This window comes from Triturus cristatus, chromosome 9 (assembly GCF_964204655.1).
Source record: "Triturus cristatus chromosome 9, aTriCri1.1, whole genome shotgun sequence".
Lineage (NCBI taxonomy): Eukaryota > Metazoa > Chordata > Amphibia > Caudata > Salamandridae > Triturus > Triturus cristatus.
The window spans coordinates 1,147,456,890-1,147,476,042 of NC_140592.1; the positions used below are offsets into that span (position 1 = coordinate 1,147,456,890).

Below are 19,153 nucleotides of genomic sequence, written 5' to 3' on the forward strand. Positions count from 1 at the left end.
CGGGTCCCCAAAAGGATCACTTTAGCAGAGGTTTTTCAGAAAGGCAATACTTGTTCTGTAGCACAACATTTTTCTGATGCACATTTATAGTTTTTGATGGGCAAACACATCTGTTGATGCAAAGGACTAATGTGCTGCTGGGCTCTGTAATACAGATGAGTGTTGAATATATTAATTGATTCGCCTTCAGAAACATACTGTAAAAATGTTTTCCAAATATGCTGTTTCCAAAACAGAATCTTGTTGGGATGACTGCTTGTCTTGTAAATTTGGGAGTGCTACCAGCCACAAAAATATCCCTCTTCACAGCCTTCAACTTTGAAACTGTCAGCAGGGGTGTGCTAGCAATAGAGGACCACTAGATGTATCTCAAACATGTATCGGTAAAGCATACATTCACTCCAAAGGATGTCTGGGCACTGAATAACAGATATTTATGGTTACCCAACTCAATGGTACTAATTTTATCGATGTCAGGAGGATGAAAGGCCAGGTGGACCCAACAGGATTTGAACTTATGACCATAAGATCAAACACAAATCTCTGAAGTACATGATTTAATCCACTGAGCCATAAGATCATGCTTTTAGAAGATAATGTTTTACTTTAAAAACTCAAGTTTTAGTGTTGTGATTCCACTAACTATTTTTAAAATTACTGGGTTATGCGTGAAGTGTATTGTATTGTAAGTGTACATAGTGCTCCACTTAATTAATAAAGCTCCATTACATTAACCCTTCACAGCCTTTTGTATATGTAAGTTTGGGCAATAGACTCACCTGTGGCTTTATGGGGAATGTGCTCTTCAGCGACTTCCCAGGTGTGAGCCTCCCAACATCAAAGCTGACAGCCAAAAGCTCATCGTCAAAAGCAACATCCTTATCATAGAGCGTCAGCTCCAGTATATTCTATGGTGAGAAAGAAATGTATGCTAACACCATGTGAAAAAAAAGACAAGAGAGACACAAAGATGATCTTGCCTGCATTTTAAATAATTCAGTGAGTTAAGATATCAAACAAATTTTTCAATTTCAGTTTTTTTATTATTGTATATTTCTTGGCAGGCTAGCAGATTTCTATCTCAAATACACTGTACATGATGCAAGAAATAAACTGTAAAGACAGAGGACTGGACAAAGGACAGTTTTCGACTAGTAACCACTAACTGGAGAATCGTTAGCCCAATCACTACCACACTCGGTAATAATGGCCTGTCGGTGATGATAACAGAGTGATATTGTATAGCAGTGGAATAAAATCTGAGTGCTAAAGACTTAAACTAACACGACAGCACTAGGCTAAATGCTGAATCAACATTTAGGCAGGGCGACAGCCCCCACCCTAAAAAAGGCCTCAACTTATAATGGATACTGTCTGTGTAGAACAAACAACACAATATAAAATAATAAAAGATAAAACAGCAGACAAAGCACAATTCCTTAGGGACATTTATAAAAAAAAATCCACCAATCTCAATTATGTTGAGAGAGAATGCTATACCACTGTGGCCTTTTCGGCAAACAAGTGTTTCATAGCTTTAGACAACTCAAATCCTGATACATCAAGCCTCAAAGTTCTCAGTTCCCTGTTGAACGTTTTGAAAAACTATCTAATATAGGGTCAAACTTAGAAGCATAGGCAAGTTGCCAAGCTGAGGCATGTAGCACCACATTGAGTGGAGTAAGAGGTCATAGGTCGGCCTACCACCACTGTGTGACCAGAGTCCAATAGCCTGCACCATTATCCTAATATCCGTAGCCAGAACAAAGCAACAGACCTCCTAAGGAGAGAAGGGTGATAGCGTGCAGACTGTACAAGATCCTTTATATTAAGATTTGAGTTCAACCAGAACATGAGAAGAAAGCCCAGCAATTTCACCTAGAGGGCCAGCACAGATGCAGAGCTTTCCCTTTTCCCAGGTACATCTTTTCTGCTCTTCTGTGCTTATGTTTATTGCCCTTTAAATTTGTTTTTGAGACATCAGTCTCATTTCTCTCTGGTTATTGCCACTTAATGTTTTACCTAGTTCCTCAAGGTTGTAGTCCAATTCCTCTGGTCAATGTCCCTCCAGGTCTGCTCCTCTGCGCATTCAAAAGTCCAGGGTTTTAGTTAGCATTTCTAGGTCTGATATCTGCTCTGAAATCTACAAAATTGACAACATGATCCAGAAACACTGTTTCTACCTGCACCCATCAACTCTTCCCCATGGAGGACAGGACAAACCACAGGTTCCTACCATGACCAGGAGTTTTTATCTGGGCCATTCAGCTTCTAGCCTCCTTGTAGATAGAATAAAGAGAGGTCTGCAGATTCTCAAAGAAGTGTGTGAGGATCCTCCACCCAAAGAACTGGGTGACCAAGGAGGAGGAATCAAAAATGCAATGCATCCAATCAAGAAAGATGCTTGAAAAACTTTGAACCAAGAAGGAACACTATATAAAGGCCCTGGAACAACCAATAAGACAAGGAGAGGAGCGCGTCCTTGGTGAGTTAGTAAATATGTAATCGAAGGGTGAGACAATGTTTTGAACAGAAAGATGTTTTGAGACGTTCTGTAAAACGTGCATTGAACCTGTAATGAGGAACCCTAGCCAAATCATTCTGACAGTAGGCTCTTGAACTACACCATGAAAATCAATAGCAACAAACTCAGATCTGATTTTAGATGCATTGGAAAAGAAGCAAACATACTGCTAGCCTGTGACGCAACATTGAAAACCTGTCACCTGCTGTGAAGTGAAGTGAACTGGGATGGAACATTTCACCTTCCATAACGTGGTCTGAGGTGTTTGGGACACACCCAAGGTTATGTATCTCTATATTTGATTAAGTTGATGATGCATATTATTTATTAACAGAACACACATTCTCCTCAAGATGCATCTTGCAGGCCAGTATATTTGCAATATTGTTGTATAATAAAGATGAACAATAAGCTTACATTTTTTAAAGGAGTGGTGTGACTGGTCTTGGAACAATATTTCAACATTTTGAATGTGTGAGAAAAGGGTGTTCAAGAAGTTGTTTTTCTTAATAAGTTCCAGGTGACATTTTTTACTTCATCTGTCAACCTGTTGAGAATGTCCCTGAGGTTTTAGTTATGTCGCTTTGGAACAGTGTTCAGTCCATCAATGTCAGAGATGGTAAGGGTCCTGTAATTGCGGTAAGGGGTGATGTCCTCACCTATAGCTACAGTATAATTTATGAAGATAATCTTTTCCTTGGGGTCCAGGGGAGGGATCATGGAGACCTTCATGGCAATGACCTTCTATAGTATTCAAGATGATCAACTTGTGTTTTGTGTTTAACAGAGAGGAAGTGGAGGTCTTCCTGTGCAGGGTCCGTCTCTTTCTTCTTCCCCTCCTCTCGTATTGAAAGTATACTTTTTGGGAAATCGGATAAAAGGTGCTAAAAGCTTGGGGTTGTACCTCTAACTTGGAAGGTTGCTCAAGGATGCGATGATTACAAATATAATCTGACGGTAGATGAATATCTCATGCTGCCTGTCTCTATTCAATCTGATGTGAATAACGATTATGATATATGTAACATGGATTTGGAAGTGCTTTTATTCAAAACATCATCACTCATAGAGCTGGCAATATTCTAAATTCACAGACAGACAGAGCACAGAAAAAATTTAGTTTTTCCAATCGGGTGATGCACCAGTGAAAATGGCATCCGACTGGCATCCTTTTTTAGCATTGCCAGTCTGCCTTCATTTCCAAAGGTGCCACCTCCATGGAAAGCCACCATGATGTTCCTGCATGGAACGTTCTATAAATATAGATTGAAATGTACCCTCACTTGGGTTTATGGTTGTTGTGATAGCAGTTCCTGCAAGCCACCAGGTTATAGTGGAAATGGTTTCACAGAAATGTCCCCTAAGATAGTCCCCACTAACCATCGGAGGTTCGCTCTAGGGTAAAACAACTGCTGCAGTAACAGTAATTCTAAATGCATATATTTATATATGGGTATGCCCAGACATGGGTCCCTTGCTCACTGTGCTACTGGATTCAATCTAGCCTGGCTGAAGAAGGGTGACATACCCTGAAACCGGTCCCAGGATGCTTGTTTCCGGTCCAGGGAGGACCTGGCCTGGCAGTTCGGTCTGGACTGTTCCCATGAGGCACAGGGTCAAGACTGATTTGCATATGGCTGGGTCCAAACTGGGGCGGTGTAGTGGTCAACAGAATGATGGATTTAACCCCGATCTTTTGACTAGGCGATAGGTCGTAAAATCTACCGATTTGCTTTTAGACCAAACGTGCCTATCGTGCACGCATTCTCCCGTGTATTTAACCATTGACCCGGACTGGGACACGCTGTTAGCTGACATACCGGATTTCTCAAGCAGCCCGCAGGTATGTTTCCACCTTTGGTCTCAATCAGGCCAGATGATCCTGGAGTGTTTCTCCTTTCACAGCCCGTAGAGCGGCCTGCTTTTGAGGTGCTTCTTGAGGCGTATTGAGCGCATTCCCTTAAAACGCGCTGTCATTACAATTCAGACGCGCGTTCAGCTTTCCTCGGCCAAAAGTTAACGCATAAGGTGTCATGGGTGCCCTGAGCGTAATTCAAGTTCTGCATAATTTCCTAGTCACGTTTGGAATTTATGCCCTTAATTGTGGCGAGTGCTGGGGGCACCCTGAGCGTTCTTCTTTTATTTGTACACTTTTTACACTCTAGTAAGCTTAACTCTGACTCGAAGCGTTTGTAAGCGCAGCTCCGCAGTGATTTCACTCTTCAATGTCCTGTAGGATATTCTTACAGTTTCCAAGTCACGCTTTTTCTTCATTATCTGAAGTACTGGTGGCCTGCACAACCATTTGACGCAGGTTCTATTTCCTTTTCAGCCATAGGTTACTGATCAACCTTGGCCTTCATAGTCAAATCCACGAACATCTGTGAACATTCTGAGTAAGTTTATGTGAGCTCTTGCTCTGTTGCTATTTTCCTCCTTACGCCATTTTGAATCCAGATCCTAGTGGTGTCGTCTTTGTCTCCCCTTTCTCTCGTAGGAGCCCACAAGGCCCAGCTTCCAAATCCTCAGCCTGAAGTTCTCTCGCTGATTTTTTACTGGTAAATTATCTAAATAGCATGACCCATTGATACGTTCATCTTTTACACACCACCGCATTAACCTCATCCTATTGTCTATAGGTGCCTTCTATCTTCCCTCACCTCGGTCCTGATGAAGACCCCACCCCCAAGGCACAAAGTTTGCTGTTCTATATAGGGGTCGAGACGTCAACAGTGTTTTGTTTTATTGTCAAACATAGATGACAGAGAATTTAAATCTGCATCTACTTAATTATGGTTTGATTTGTCATATATGTCCATGCCAGGCATCTGGCTGGATAGGTTGTAAATATTGATTGCTGATGTATATATGCGCACTCCTGTCCCTTTTCACATAACTTTCACGAATCCCTCCCATGCACTTACCACCCCACCCTTTGTGCACCTGTCTTTCAAAAAATGTTTAAACGTGAAATACATTGTGTCTTATGATTTGATTTATTCTAATATTGTGATGAAATAAAATCACAACCATTTGTGGAATGATTTAATGGTGGTGTCCGACTTTGACTTGATAACGAAGATCATTTCTTGCTTTTAATGTATTGTGACTGTTCTCCACTGTGGGATTAACTTTTGTACCACAATTTACCCGGGTCCAGTGGCCTATCGGGCTACCCTATTGCTACATAACTTAACAAAATGTATGGAGCAGAGAATTATTGGAATCTCTTAAAAGGCATCCATGTGTTGCTTATGGACCAAGTAAGCACTCCTGTTGCAGGAGTGCACGAATCTGACTTCCGGCAATGTGTTTGGTAAGTACCTATCCCATTGATCACTGGGATCTTACCTTAAAAGTACCTATCCCATTGAGCACTGTGATCTTACCTTATAAGTACCTATCCCATTGAGCACTGTGATCATACCTTATAAGTACCTATCCCATTGATCACTGGGATCTTACCTTAAAAGTCCCTTTCCCATTGATCACTGGGATCTTACCTTCACGGCTCCGTGGACGTGGTAGTGGAAGGTTTCATTCCACTCTGGATTGCTTGAGTTGGAGATCACCCGAGTTCGCGATGTGGCCGGAGATGCTGTTGGGAGTCGGAGTTCGACGTAAGTGTCTGCCTTGGAAACTGATAGCGGTGAAAATAAAAAGAGCAATTCAGGCATGGTATCCAAAGAGAATACGCACAGCAAATTAGAATTCATTTAGGACTACCACAAAGAGTCAGGGATTTAAAGATAAAGAAGTAGGAATATCTTTTTTGTAAGGGAAAACACTTTGAGACCAAGTAGTGAGTTTCCCTTCTCTTCCCAAATATATGCGATACAAAGTATTATGTAATCTAAAAATGTACTCCAAACTCAAATTGAAATGTACCACTAACATGGTTTAAAAAAACGTTAAATTCCCATTGTATAATTACACTAAATAGACTGCATTATTTTAACAGCTTTATAATTATGAGATGGTTATCCCCAGTGTAATCTACTCGCTGGCTGGCCCCAAGGAAGTAGACTCGCTGCTGCTAATTGACAGTTAAGGGTGCATCACCTCCAACAGACACTCTATTAACCTGGATGTCTTAATAGGATATGGAGAGTAGTCTGCAATTAATAGGTTTGCAAGACCGCCACATGACTTGAAACATTAAATGACCGAAAAGGGGGTCAAGAGCCTGTAAACACATCACTGTTCCCATTTTTTAAAAACAGGCTGTTCAGTTCTTGTTGTGTGGTTTAACATATTTCACTACACCTAACCTAGCTGCAGAATAATAAACTAAACAGCTGAAAGCCCCCTGTCTGAACTATACGACTTTGTGATGCAGTCGCCATGTACAATTTCCATTTATAGACGTAAGGCTGGTTGAATATACTCGCTTTGACCTTTACCAAACTGCATGACAAGAGTTGTGGAAAGATCTGTGTTTCACCCGCAAAAACACAGGTTAGACTCATGGAGTGTATGCTTACACACATATGATTCTGAGGTCGGTAAACTGTTGTTGACACTGACAGTCCTAAGAGACTAAAAATATGTGGCAGAGATGCTATACACAAATAACAGGTAACATGAATTGCTCCGTTTTTATGGCTTAAACGATATCTACCCACTGATTTGTGCTCATTTGAGTAGGAAGTATCAAAATGTAAAAACATTGCGTACGCTCATTATTAAAATCAATACATTACTAGCAGAGGAGGCAAAATTAGAAATGACGGGCCAAATGTACAAATCTTTTTTGCGGCCGCAAACGGGATGTCAAGGCAAACACAAGGAGATGATGGACGGAGTGCTGAAACTTTTTAAACACTAACCCCCAGTCACAGATCTGAGTTGAATCCATCATCATTCTTTAGCTCACTTTGCCACCCCAGTTCAGACCTGGCCATATGCAAATCAGTCTGACCCTGTGCCTCATGGGAACAGTCTAGCCCGAATTGCCAAGCCATGTCTTCCCTGGACCCGAAACAAGCATCCTGGGACCGGTTTCGGGCGAACAGCCCTCTTCAGCCAGGCTAGCTTGAATCCATTGGCAAACGGGAGATCGGCCCGTTTGCAACCGCTAAAAAGGTTCCAGGCATGTACAAATGCTATTTTGCAAGTCACTGACTCGCAAAATAGTATTTGTGACTCTCGCTATTAGGAAGGAGCGTCCTTGTCTAATAGTGAGTCACCATGTGTACTGTTGTTTTGAGACCGCATTGGCGTCCCCAAAACACTCGCAGTTTACCACCCTTTCCAAAAGGGTGGCAAACCATTCGCAAACGGGAAGGGGTCCCTGGGGACCCCTTCCCCTTTGTGAATGGGTACGTAAATATTTTTTAAGAGCAGGCAGTGGTCCCAGGACCGCTGCCTGCCCTTAAAGAATGAAACTGAAAAGTTTCATTTTCCTTTTTTAAATGCATCCCGTTTTCCTTTAAGGAAAACGGGTTGCATTTTTTAAAAAAAGCAGTCCCAGATATGGTGGTCTGCTGACCCCAGCAGGTCACCATCCCTGGGAGTGCTAGCCATTCCCAAAGGGGTCGCAAATTGCGACAGCCTAATTAATAATCATGAAGCATGCAATTTGCGACCCCATTGGGAATCTCAAACAGTGTCTGAGACACTGTTGTACATCCCAATTTGTGAGTCACAAATTGTTGGGTCGTACATCTGGCCCGACATGTCTAAACCAGAAGATTGGAATTGACAATCTTATTTTCTGAACAAAGTACTCAAAACAAAATATATCGGAAAAATACAGTGTAAAGGTTGGAAACGTAAGATGTGTTTGTTCCACGAGTTATTGCAAACGTAGGAAGTGAAATAGGTTTGATTTTGATGCAGTTGTTTAAGTTGTTCTATTAACGTGTTTTTATTTAAATGGCCTTTTTTTATTTAAATACTTTATTTCCAAGACACTTATTAAATTAGACCCCCGCTATTTGTCATATAAGCTTTAAAGGTTTACACATTCTGTTGTAGTCTACTTCCATTGTGGCCACTCTCGACACAGTTGTTTTAGTTGTTCTGTTCACGTGTTTGTATTTCATTTACAAATAAGAATATTGGCTATGTCTCAAGTTAACTTTTAGGTGTTTACAAACTCTACTGTGGACTAATTACATTAGGACTGGTGAAGCAGTGTCACCATTATATATTTGTGCTTAATGAAATGTTAGCATGTAACCCACATAACCATTATTTACATATGTGCTCAAATTATTTTACACTTACATTTAGTGAAACAAGTGATTTATAGGTTTTGTTTAACTATGGGTAGGGAATATATATGTCTTAACAATGACATGAGAAGCCCAAGATTATGAAAGAAGTTGGCATTGTATTGCTCGTCAGGAAATATGGAGAATGATTTGAGATTTCACTAAGGAAAACTGGAAATATAAAAACTGAACTCACTAGAGAATTTATTGAAACAGTTATATGAAAAAACTAAAGTGATCCATAGGCAGGGGCAAATATGGAGAAGTAATATCAAGACAGACGTAGATGTCCCAACCTCTGACTGAGGCTGTGAGCTTAAACTTGCTTAGGGCATTCCAACCCTTGTCAGCTTCCCAGTTTCAAGAAATGGTTTTAACACATAAAGCTCCTGGGTACCGCCATGTTTATTATCTCACGTGATGGATGAGAGAGTTTGCAAACACATTGTTAGAAGAGTGCTTGCTTGCAGAAATATAGAAGGAGGCTTTTGTTTATACGTATAAACAAATCTTTGATTGATGTTAATGACTTCTCAAATGTCCACCCTGTTTCCAATCTCCATTACCCACCTAAGCTAGCTGTGCAGGTGGTACTCATCCACCTACAGTCTTTTATTGTGAGCCATGTGTTTCTAATTAAAATGTTATCAGACTTTAAACCAGGCATTTGCACAGACGCAGCTATCACCTTCTATGCTGGACACTTTGAGAATGGTGCTGAATCTAGATAATTTCTGTGGCACTGATATTTTAGGCCTGTCTGCAGCCCGCAACCCCTTCAAGCATTCCATTCGGACAGTCTAGCTGGGCTGGATAGAGCTTACATGCCCCCATTTTGCTCCAAAATGAAGAGATTCAATGGAGTTACAGAAGGTTCAGCACTGCCAGAACTACAATTAAAATTCAATAATGAATCACCTATTTCCCTGTTAAAATCGCTTGGGTTAGGATTTTATAATAATGCAGATGACACCCAGTAGGAGCTATGTGTAAAATAATGGGAGTGCTGGAGCGGGTTATGCAAAGTTTTGTATACCCACCCCATTTTGCATGTCGTTTCATTAATTAGATTAATTAATTAATTATAATTGTACTAATGCTTTGGAGTGATGTGGAAATAACTAAAACAATCTTATTAATGGTCAAAATAGTCATTTCTATGTATTAAATACGTTTTTGTGTTTCTTTGCTTAAGTTGACTATTCTGGCCTATCGAATGATGGCTGCTTTTGGTGCCTAACCCGACTGCCGACGCTGAACCAGGCTTGAGTGAAGTGCGCCTGCGCTAAAAAGATGAGCCACAATGGCCCTGTCCTGACCCCAGGCAAGCTGTACTTATCATGGCCATTGGGAATGGTGCCAGCGCTACAGACAAAAAACTTTATTAAAGAACCGGAACCAGCAAGTATGCTGACAACATGGACTAAACCTTATGGGAACGGAGAGGTTGACCCCTGATCAGCCAATCATAACAGTTTAAAACTCAATTTTGTTACATTTTTCTATTGAAATTATTATAAATACCCATAGAATAGAGAGGTCGGAGTGTCGCTCCTTCGATTTCCTGATGATATGCTGACGGAGAGGACGGTGACACTGCAGGACAGCTGTTAGCCTGAATCTTTGACGGACTGAATTAATGCCCAAACTCATGATGAACTGAATCTGCTAAAATTGATGGGCATAGATTTGCGAGACTGCAAAATTTGACATAGAGGACGACTTTAGCCAGAATAGGTAAATATGAATGACAACTTGATCAAATGAATGATTTAATCTGCAATATTAATATAAATTTGGATTTGAACATCTAAATGTAAAATGTAAATGTGTTGGGTTGTTTGCTCATTGAAGTGTGTTAATGAAAAGGTTAATTAGAGTATTAGAAATTCACTTAAATCTACAACTAACAGATCCGTCCCGGTTTTACCAAATGTGGAATCTAGGGCCTAATGAGTATAAGAAGGGTTTGTAGGTTTGATGCTCATTAGGGTAAAGTGGTATCTTCCTCCCTCATTATTCAGCGCTTGGAAGGATAATCGCCTCTCGCACGGACTGATGGTGAGTGTGTGTCGGTGTTATGGGCCCCACCAGCGAATGTATGGATAGTGTGCGTGTGTGAGATCTTTTAGTCTGTGACAGTAGGGAGGGATTTTGCACTCCGCGCTGCATCAGGAGCAAAAAGCATAAAACTTCCAGCTTGCCTGCAAGCTCTCAACAACTAGATATTTGATAACCAGTCAAATGTAACTCCAAGAAAACTAAGAGTATAGTGGCAACTGTGGCTACGACTCCCTTGCCCAAGGAAGTGTGGCCAGGGGTATTAGGCAATTCTAGAAAACTAGTCCCTATTGTAAATAAAATCTAGTTGTGTGGATGACTTTCCTTGAAGTACCAGTAAACAAAGGTGGTGTAGGCTCGTATTTTGCACTTGAAGGTTAATTAATCACCCTTTTCCATTTCTAATTTTTCAACATCTGGTCCCGGTGGGTCTAGCACTGGGTTTGTCTGGAACACGATACTTGCTGTCACGGCTTAAGAGATTACAGTATGTGACAGCCCAGATTTAAATGCAACTAAAAAAGAGGGATCCTGCAGGTATCCCCAGCATTAGTGTCGCTCCTCTGGCTTCCAGTGAGGAAGCAGATTATCTTGAAGTCCTTACACTTTACAGGAAGGCCCTGGGCTTCATTGCTTAGAAGCTTAGTTGGTATTGTCCTTATGGGTCCTGGAAATCAGGGCGTTTATCCTTGACACGAATACCTGGATTTCTAACAAAGCGATAGCCTATGTGCCTCTTAAGCATTGCTGCAAAAGTTTGGAAAGATCTTCTTCTCAATTATACACCAGAGGACATTCCTTTGGGGTTCTGTAAATCACTAAACCTCTTATTTCAGCTGGAGCTCTAGGTTGCTTCGAGTATTTGTGTTTGGTCTGTGTGGTATGTTTGTTTCCAGTAACCAGAAGTCTCCTGAGAGTAATTGCTGAGCTATACAGTTTGCATACCACATTAATGTTAAATGTTAGACATTCAGCACTAAAAAGCCTTGCATGATATAAACTTGAGATCTCAGTTTAAGATCAGCATCTTTTGGGAAGTATGCTTGCTTTGAGTCAACAATCATAGTCAATCTTTCAGGAGGTCCTTCATTCTTCCTCCATATCTCCACACCAAAAAGGGGCTTCTATGGAATCTTTATTATTTAGGAATGTTTGTCACTTTAGGATTGGTCACCATCTTGACGGGACTTTCTTACTACTTTTGAAAATGATAGAACAATTACTCACAAGAATCTGTGCGGTCAATGTTCTTGGCTCTCAGGACTTTCACCGTTAGGTTGTAGCACGGATGCGTCTCACGCTAGAGAGAGAAAATAAAAACCATGCATTACCTTCACTGTCATCATAAAGAGTTACTACAAATAGTGCCACAGAATACTCTAAAATGAATGCCTTAGTTGATGTCTCTTTCCAGCATTTTTCAGACTTGTGTGTTAAACCTGGCTGATTGTGCATATGTTGTACACACTTTTATTTCCGAGCCACAACAGGAGTGACTTGCGTAGGTCCAGAACCAAACCGGACTAAACCAAAGTCTCAGCAGAGCTAGACATGGTCATGAAAAAGTGAGGAAGAACCCTTATTGCCAATCTCAGCCATAGGATAAGCACTGGTACCACTAACAAGAGGCAGTTCTTCTTCTCTATGAACACAGCAACAAAGATGCATGATCTCTTTACAACTTTAGTATACAGTAGTTAACTGCATATCTAGGGTACACATGCATCATGCACAATTTATTAATGCTCAATAAAAATAATTCAAATTTATAAAACGAAAGGAGAAGGAAAATCACCACACAAATCAATGAGGAGACCTTTGTACCATACATTTCGGAAACTCCGTTTTTTGTGTGAGATATTTTTTTGGGGGTATGCCTATCTTTGAAGAACAGTGACAGGTTATACCTTTCTTCTGTGTAATCTGATAAGACCAGAGATAATTAGACAACACACAGAACGAAAGACAGTTGTCGGAGCAGCAAGTATTAAAAAGAATCAAACTGTGCTGTAAATTGTTTCTTATGATGAACAAAAGCAATTCGTTATTTATTTATTTTTATTTGTATACATATGCAACATGAAACAGTTAATACATCTAATTAAAATCTACAATATCATAAATTGTCATTGCACTCACTACCACAATGTTTTCTTGGCATATATATACAAAGTATTTCCTGTTGCTCTGGATATCTTTCCAGAGGAGAGCAGAACAGGTACGGACCACCACTTCTTGTTAAAATGGATTCCAAGGACGCAAAGTTACAGCTTCATCTTTTTATTATATGTCACCATAATAGTGCAGACAAGTGTCCGCCCCGGACGCGTTTCGATCGCTTGCGCAATCTTGATCATATATATATATATATATATATATATATATATATATATATATACATACACAAAAAAGAGACAACACATACATTTTCCATAGTTTTTACATTACCAGTAGCAAACAATATTCAAGCTTTATTAATCAATTTCTAAAAAGACCCACCTTATTTTCACATTACCTATCCCACTATTTAATCTGAAGTCTCCATACCTTTGCAAGTTTACCAAGTGCATTTTTGTGTTCAAATGGAAGCAATGTTCTTAATCAACCATTAGTAAAACTTCAGAGGGATCAGAATAAGGATACAAAGATCAATTTTACGTCAACACAAGAAGTTCTATTTTAGCAATCAGGAATGGTGGGAAAGCAATTTTGGGATTTGGCTCTAGCAAGGGGGAGATTTGGGACTTGTGTGGTGAAAAATAGGTTGTCAATATATTTCCAAGTGTGCAAAACATCAAAGCATGTGACTCCAACTGCCTAAAAGGGAGCCTGTGCAGGGAAGATAGCCAGAGTAAATGCAGAATTCTGATAGTGCTGGGTCAATTCGGTCTAGCTTCACTATTTTGCACTATTAATTAGGCGGCCATTCAATCCATTTAAATATAGCAGATAGTGCTAGAGGAGAGTAGCCAAACCCTGCGTCTTGTGGATTTTGGCACCTACTAGATTAGTAAAGAAGCTGTAAATAGAACAATTAGAACCAGTCATTATCTTTATTGCTTAGCATTGAGGATCTGGTCAGATCTTTTATTTGCTCCAATGTGAACCAGTCATTTAACTGACACACTGATTTCATGCCATCTACAGACCACAGCAGAATCAATAAATTGAAAGTGCCCAGATCAAGTAGTCACGGCAGGTAGATAATGGCGTTGAACATATTGGAACAATGCAATACATTGGGTGGCTAAGTTGATCAAAACTTGAACCTGAAAGATTTGGGGTTACATGGACGCTTAAGGAAACATGGAAGACCTGGAAGCACCATAAAGTTTAACATATTGACAAGATATGCATTGTTTCACCAGGAAATGCCATGTGTAATAATACCCAGGTGAGTAGCATGTATGCCAAATGCAGCATGGAAATAAGTTTTGAGAAAAGGCGTTTCATTAAGGGTAATGACTATCGTTGAAGCCTCATAAGCGAGTCCAAAATAAAGATGGATAGCACTCTTGGCTTCAGAAAAAAAAAGTATAGAGACCAAAAAACTTGACAGTGTGACAAAAAAGAGGCAACACTAACATTTTAATCCCCACCACTCCGCCTATTAACGATAATGGAAATGCTGTCCATCGAGGTGTTAAGTAGTATATTTTCCAAAGCTACAGAGAGTAATTTAAATCAAACAATTGCCGCGAGCGAGAGGTATTTCGGGCAACTTACACCCAATTATCGCATAGCGGTTTTATCACAATTATGTTTTAAGGTGGGAGGCAGAAGCTCCTGTAGTGCAACCAACAAGAGTATCTCCATTTTATATCTAGAAGTTGATTAATAAATGTATGGCGTTAAAGAAGGTGGATATCTTATCCAGGTAAGCCATAAGAAGTATCGCTACATATTCCGCATATGATTTAACAACATTAATTTCCCTAACCCATGGCATTATGTCATGGAAAGTTCTTACAAATGTGCCTACAGATTCAATAAAAAGGTGAATATAACAGAAAACAGAGGACCATTCCTGACACATACCCATGATAACAGCAGCCAACACTGCATCCTGATTGCTTCTAACAATTTTGGCTTTCTACAGATGATCGCAAAAGACAATCATCCTCATAAGCAAGGATGGCAAATTAAAATGTTGCAATACAGCGAAAGGAACACTCCAACTCACAAGACCGAACATCTGTTCCACATTCAGCAGTTCAACAGCCCCCCAGAGTTTTAGAAATATAAAAAGAACCCTTATCTCACCTAAAAATGTGTATTCATGGCCAATGAGCAATTAGATATAAATCCATTCTGATCAGGATTTAATTAGGCCATTCACCAATATTAATATACGATTGGTAATTCCTTTAGCGGAGATTTTATAATTGGTGTGCAACAGGATGATGGTATGAAATGACCCTGGCTCTACTGAAGGCTTACCTAGGTACAAACATTTGAGCCAAGGTATGAACATTAACATTTTCCACCACTGAGGTCTGAATCAAACTTACCGCAGATTTTTTTACGTGCTTAAACTCATGTATTCAACATGACACTATGACATCAATGGAGTTTAATGGAATACCAGGAGAACAGCAGTAGAAAGTTGTGGTAATCAGTCCCAGACAGCTGATCATTCAACACAATGCTGAAGATCTCATTTGCAGCCATTCCTGAAATCAACTTGTCATCAGAAGCTGGTTGCGCAGAGATGTATCAGCACAAGGCTGTAGACGCGTCTGTGAGAGACACAACTGCACGCTTCTTTAGCTCACGTATACACCAGGATACAAAGACGTACATAAACGTTCAGTTCTTTGTACATAGAGGACAACTGCTTAAGAAAAACATGATAGTGAAGAACATCGGAAAAGAAATCTTGCTTTCTCTTGTAACAAAAGAATTAAGCCACCTTCAGAAATTCATTTTCCAATCGATTGGATCATAGTTGAAGAGAATGTTAAAGAAATTTGTGAGGAGATAAAAACATTAACTGTGCAGAGCCATTGATTTCACTTTACCAAGGCAGCCTTAATCTTATAGACACTTTGAATGAAAAGCTGTGTTTCATGAACACATTAATTCATTCCCATGAATGCCTATTGGACAGTTTTTAAAGAAGCATCCTCATTTTGTTTATTCAGACAGGGACCATTTACAGTGCGTGCAACCTATAACTCTATATACAAAATACTATGTCCATCTAGCATGAACTACAAAAAGAACAAGATGATGGAGCGCTCTGATACCCTCTAGGGTCCTGTTCGCGCTATATAAAACTTTGTAAATAATTAAATAGAAAGATTGCTTGAATTGATTTCCGCCACTGGCGATAACTCTGGGTGGCATTGCCGGCCATCGTTTTTCACCCACTGTGCCATTCCAAACAGATCTTTGCAAATCAGTCTTGGTCCCTCTCCAACAACAGCAAGTCCCATACAGTCAACAAACATCTTGCGTCCTCCTGTCTGGGTTATTGAGAGCCTTTGTACTGTACATTCGACGTCCACCCATCTCCTCATTTCCCTCAGTAACACCTTTTTTACCAGGGCTATGGTCGACGGCCAGGGCGCTGCTATACGGAGCTTTGCTACGAGCCGGGCCAGGTGCACAAATTTACCCGGATCCTTTTACCTGGTCATCAGGCCCAACGGGCAGACCCTTGCCATGCAATCCATTGCTCTACCAGTCAGTGTAGCAATTGTATCTGTCACCACAGCCCAGAAGGGTCTCAGGATTGAGCGGTGCCAAAACAAATGCAAAAGGCCAGGGTCTGAATGGCTGCACCTGGGGCAATCATCTCAATCCTAATGACCATCTTGTGCGTCCTTTTAGTGGTCAGATAGGTCCAAGCCCCTTGTAGCCATCTATAATCTGGTCTCTACTGGACTCCATATACCATTCTCTTCTTAGAATAGCACCTGAATTGTGTGACAATAAACAAAATCTTGACAAACTGTCCTTCTCTTCCTTAGCGCAAGGCTTTGACTTTATCCAATACCTTTAAAAATGGCGGAGTTCTGTATCTGGGTCATGGTACCGCCTAGGCTGCACCAGCGGTATTCAAAGCATAGAGGATGCTGCTGGACACTCACATTTCCCCAAGGATAGATATTTGTGACATGATTCACAGGTGTGGTTGGTCCACCTCTAATGCAGACCTTACACTGGTAGTTATAAATGCACAGGAATTGTTTCTGTACGATTTTAATTCATAAAAAAAACGTTTAAGTAGGAGATTTGCTAGCCGAGACAAGTTAGTGTATTCCGCAGGCTAGAGTTAACTTATCCCTGCTAGATCACCCTCCCACCCCCACCCCCACCCCCACCCCCACCATGCACTAACACGATGCAGAAGCTAGGGTCAAAAGCGTATTTTCTTCTTAACATGATACTTGCCCCCGAAGAGTTTTCAGCACATTTTAACATATAAATATTGCCCACATCACGATATTGCATATGGTTGAACGAGTTCAAATGATCAAAGCTAGATAGCTAAAAGTTAAACCGATTTCCCTCCGGCTCGGGCACATTTAGTGGTTTATAACAAGTGACTGAGTAACCAAAATTGCTTTGCCCAGGCAGAGGAAACATTAAAACTGGATTTTTTTTAAAACCTAAATTGGCTCTGAGCCGCTCTCTCTTCAACCCTTGTCAATTAACAACCGCATGTTTATTTAGACCTGTACAAACTGTACAGTGGTTAGAGTTTGTGTATTATTATTATGGGTGCAGCATACGTGTCAGTCCAGTGCATGAATCCATACAGTAATGTATGAAACAAAAGATTTTGGGACAGATGCACAAAGCCCTTTTGCTGTTGTAAACCCTGGATTTTTATTTAACGCTTTTACAAGGGATGTTGTGACCCATTCCAAATCATTAATAGGAGAGGGTGTGAAGCTGGCCCCCGCACAAATATATGACAAAAAGGTTTGCACCGATACTTTGTGCCATTGTTGTCTGTGCTTCTTTGTACTTTTTATGACCTCTGCCTGTTTTACAGACTTTTGTTGCGAGTACTGCTGCATTTATGCTTCACTGCCAAATTTTTTTGTTAGCTGTTTCAGTCCCTCCTTCTGTGTCGATTGTTCAATCCTACCCAAGCCCTCCTCTCACCGCCCATTACTTCATCCTCTTAGTTTCCCACCACACTCCCTCGATGATGTGCAACATGTTAAGAAAAATAAGAAAAAGAAACTGCCAAAGCCAATAGATCTCTGATAGGTGAAACCTATTGACTTTGCCAGTGCTTGTTGTTTAAAAGCAACACCTGTCCCTTTAATGGACAAAGGTGGCACTGTAGGAAAAATGCTTTCCCTTGAATAGTGATTCATAGTCATCCGCTGTGTAGACTGCTAGGAACACCCCCTGCTGGAAATGCTGCGGTCAGCACGCCCCCCCTCCCCGGCCAGGTTTAAAGAGCTTCTGAAGTCACATCATTCAGGGTGAAACTTCCATTCACAACACAGTACAAGACAGGCGTGATTTAAGAGCACGCCTTGGCCTCCAGGGTTCAGCTAAAAAGAACCACTGTCCTTTGCAGTTGCACGTTAGCCTGGTTTCCTTTCAGACGCACACACCTGAGGTGAAGCTGGCCCTGCTCCAACCCTACAGGCCTCTGAGAGGTCCAAGTCTGCAAACTCTTAACCAACCAGAAGCACAAGCCTGATTGTGTTTGGCTGTAACTCAACCCTAGTGGCCTGTCAGAGGGACACACCTCAGATGACTTGACTGAACCTTCTCATGCCCAAATGGTCATTCAGCAGCATAAACCTAAGATGTAACTCACTCCTCAAGCGCCAGAGCTCTTCCAAAGACATTTCGCTGGCCCTGCCCCTTTGAAAAGTGCCATCTTCACGCGTGGCTGACCCCGCTGCGGCCCTACTGGCCATTTCCAAGAGTCATAGCCTGATGTTATACCTTTCGAAGACAGCCGTCTACTGGGGAACCTGCTCGTTTTTCTATCGGATGCAGGTTCGGGGAGAACATAGAAACACAATATATAACGAGTAAACAAGCACCTATTTAGCCATAGATCACATTTTACTAAAATATCACCTGAATTCTTTTTTGTTTGCTATATGTAAGGGGTTCTGCCTCCTAGAAGTTGCTCCAAAGCACTAAGTGTCACTTTTGGTGGTGAGGATACAGTCAAGAGCTCTCTGAAAATTGACTAAACCTAGAGATGTCTCGTATGTCCGATCCTGGAGAGCAAAGAAGGAGACACCTCTGAGAAACTGGAAAAAGCAGGTAAGAGGGCGGTGCACACCTTTGGGAGAGAAACGGGGCAGGTAACTGCAGCATACAGGGGGGGGCAGGGGAATGAGCAGGTCAATCTGGCCTCTCC

The 19,153-nt window shown here is 41.0% G+C and overlaps 1 protein-coding gene across 1 annotated transcript in view; it reads right to left on the reverse strand.

Annotated features, from left to right (window-relative positions):
* Nucleotides 1-19,153, reverse strand: part of PLA2G4F (phospholipase A2 group IVF) — a 238,999-nt gene that overhangs the window by 176,836 nt on the left and 43,010 nt on the right. Inside the window, exons 2-4 of the mRNA XM_085627089.1 lie at nucleotides 12,031-12,103; nucleotides 6,028-6,164; nucleotides 780-908 (exon numbers count right to left, since the gene is read on the reverse strand). Of these exons, the coding sequence (XP_085483215.1) occupies nucleotides 780-908; nucleotides 6,028-6,164; nucleotides 12,031-12,103 (339 nt within the window). The remainder of the gene's footprint in view (nucleotides 1-779; nucleotides 909-6,027; nucleotides 6,165-12,030; nucleotides 12,104-19,153) is intronic.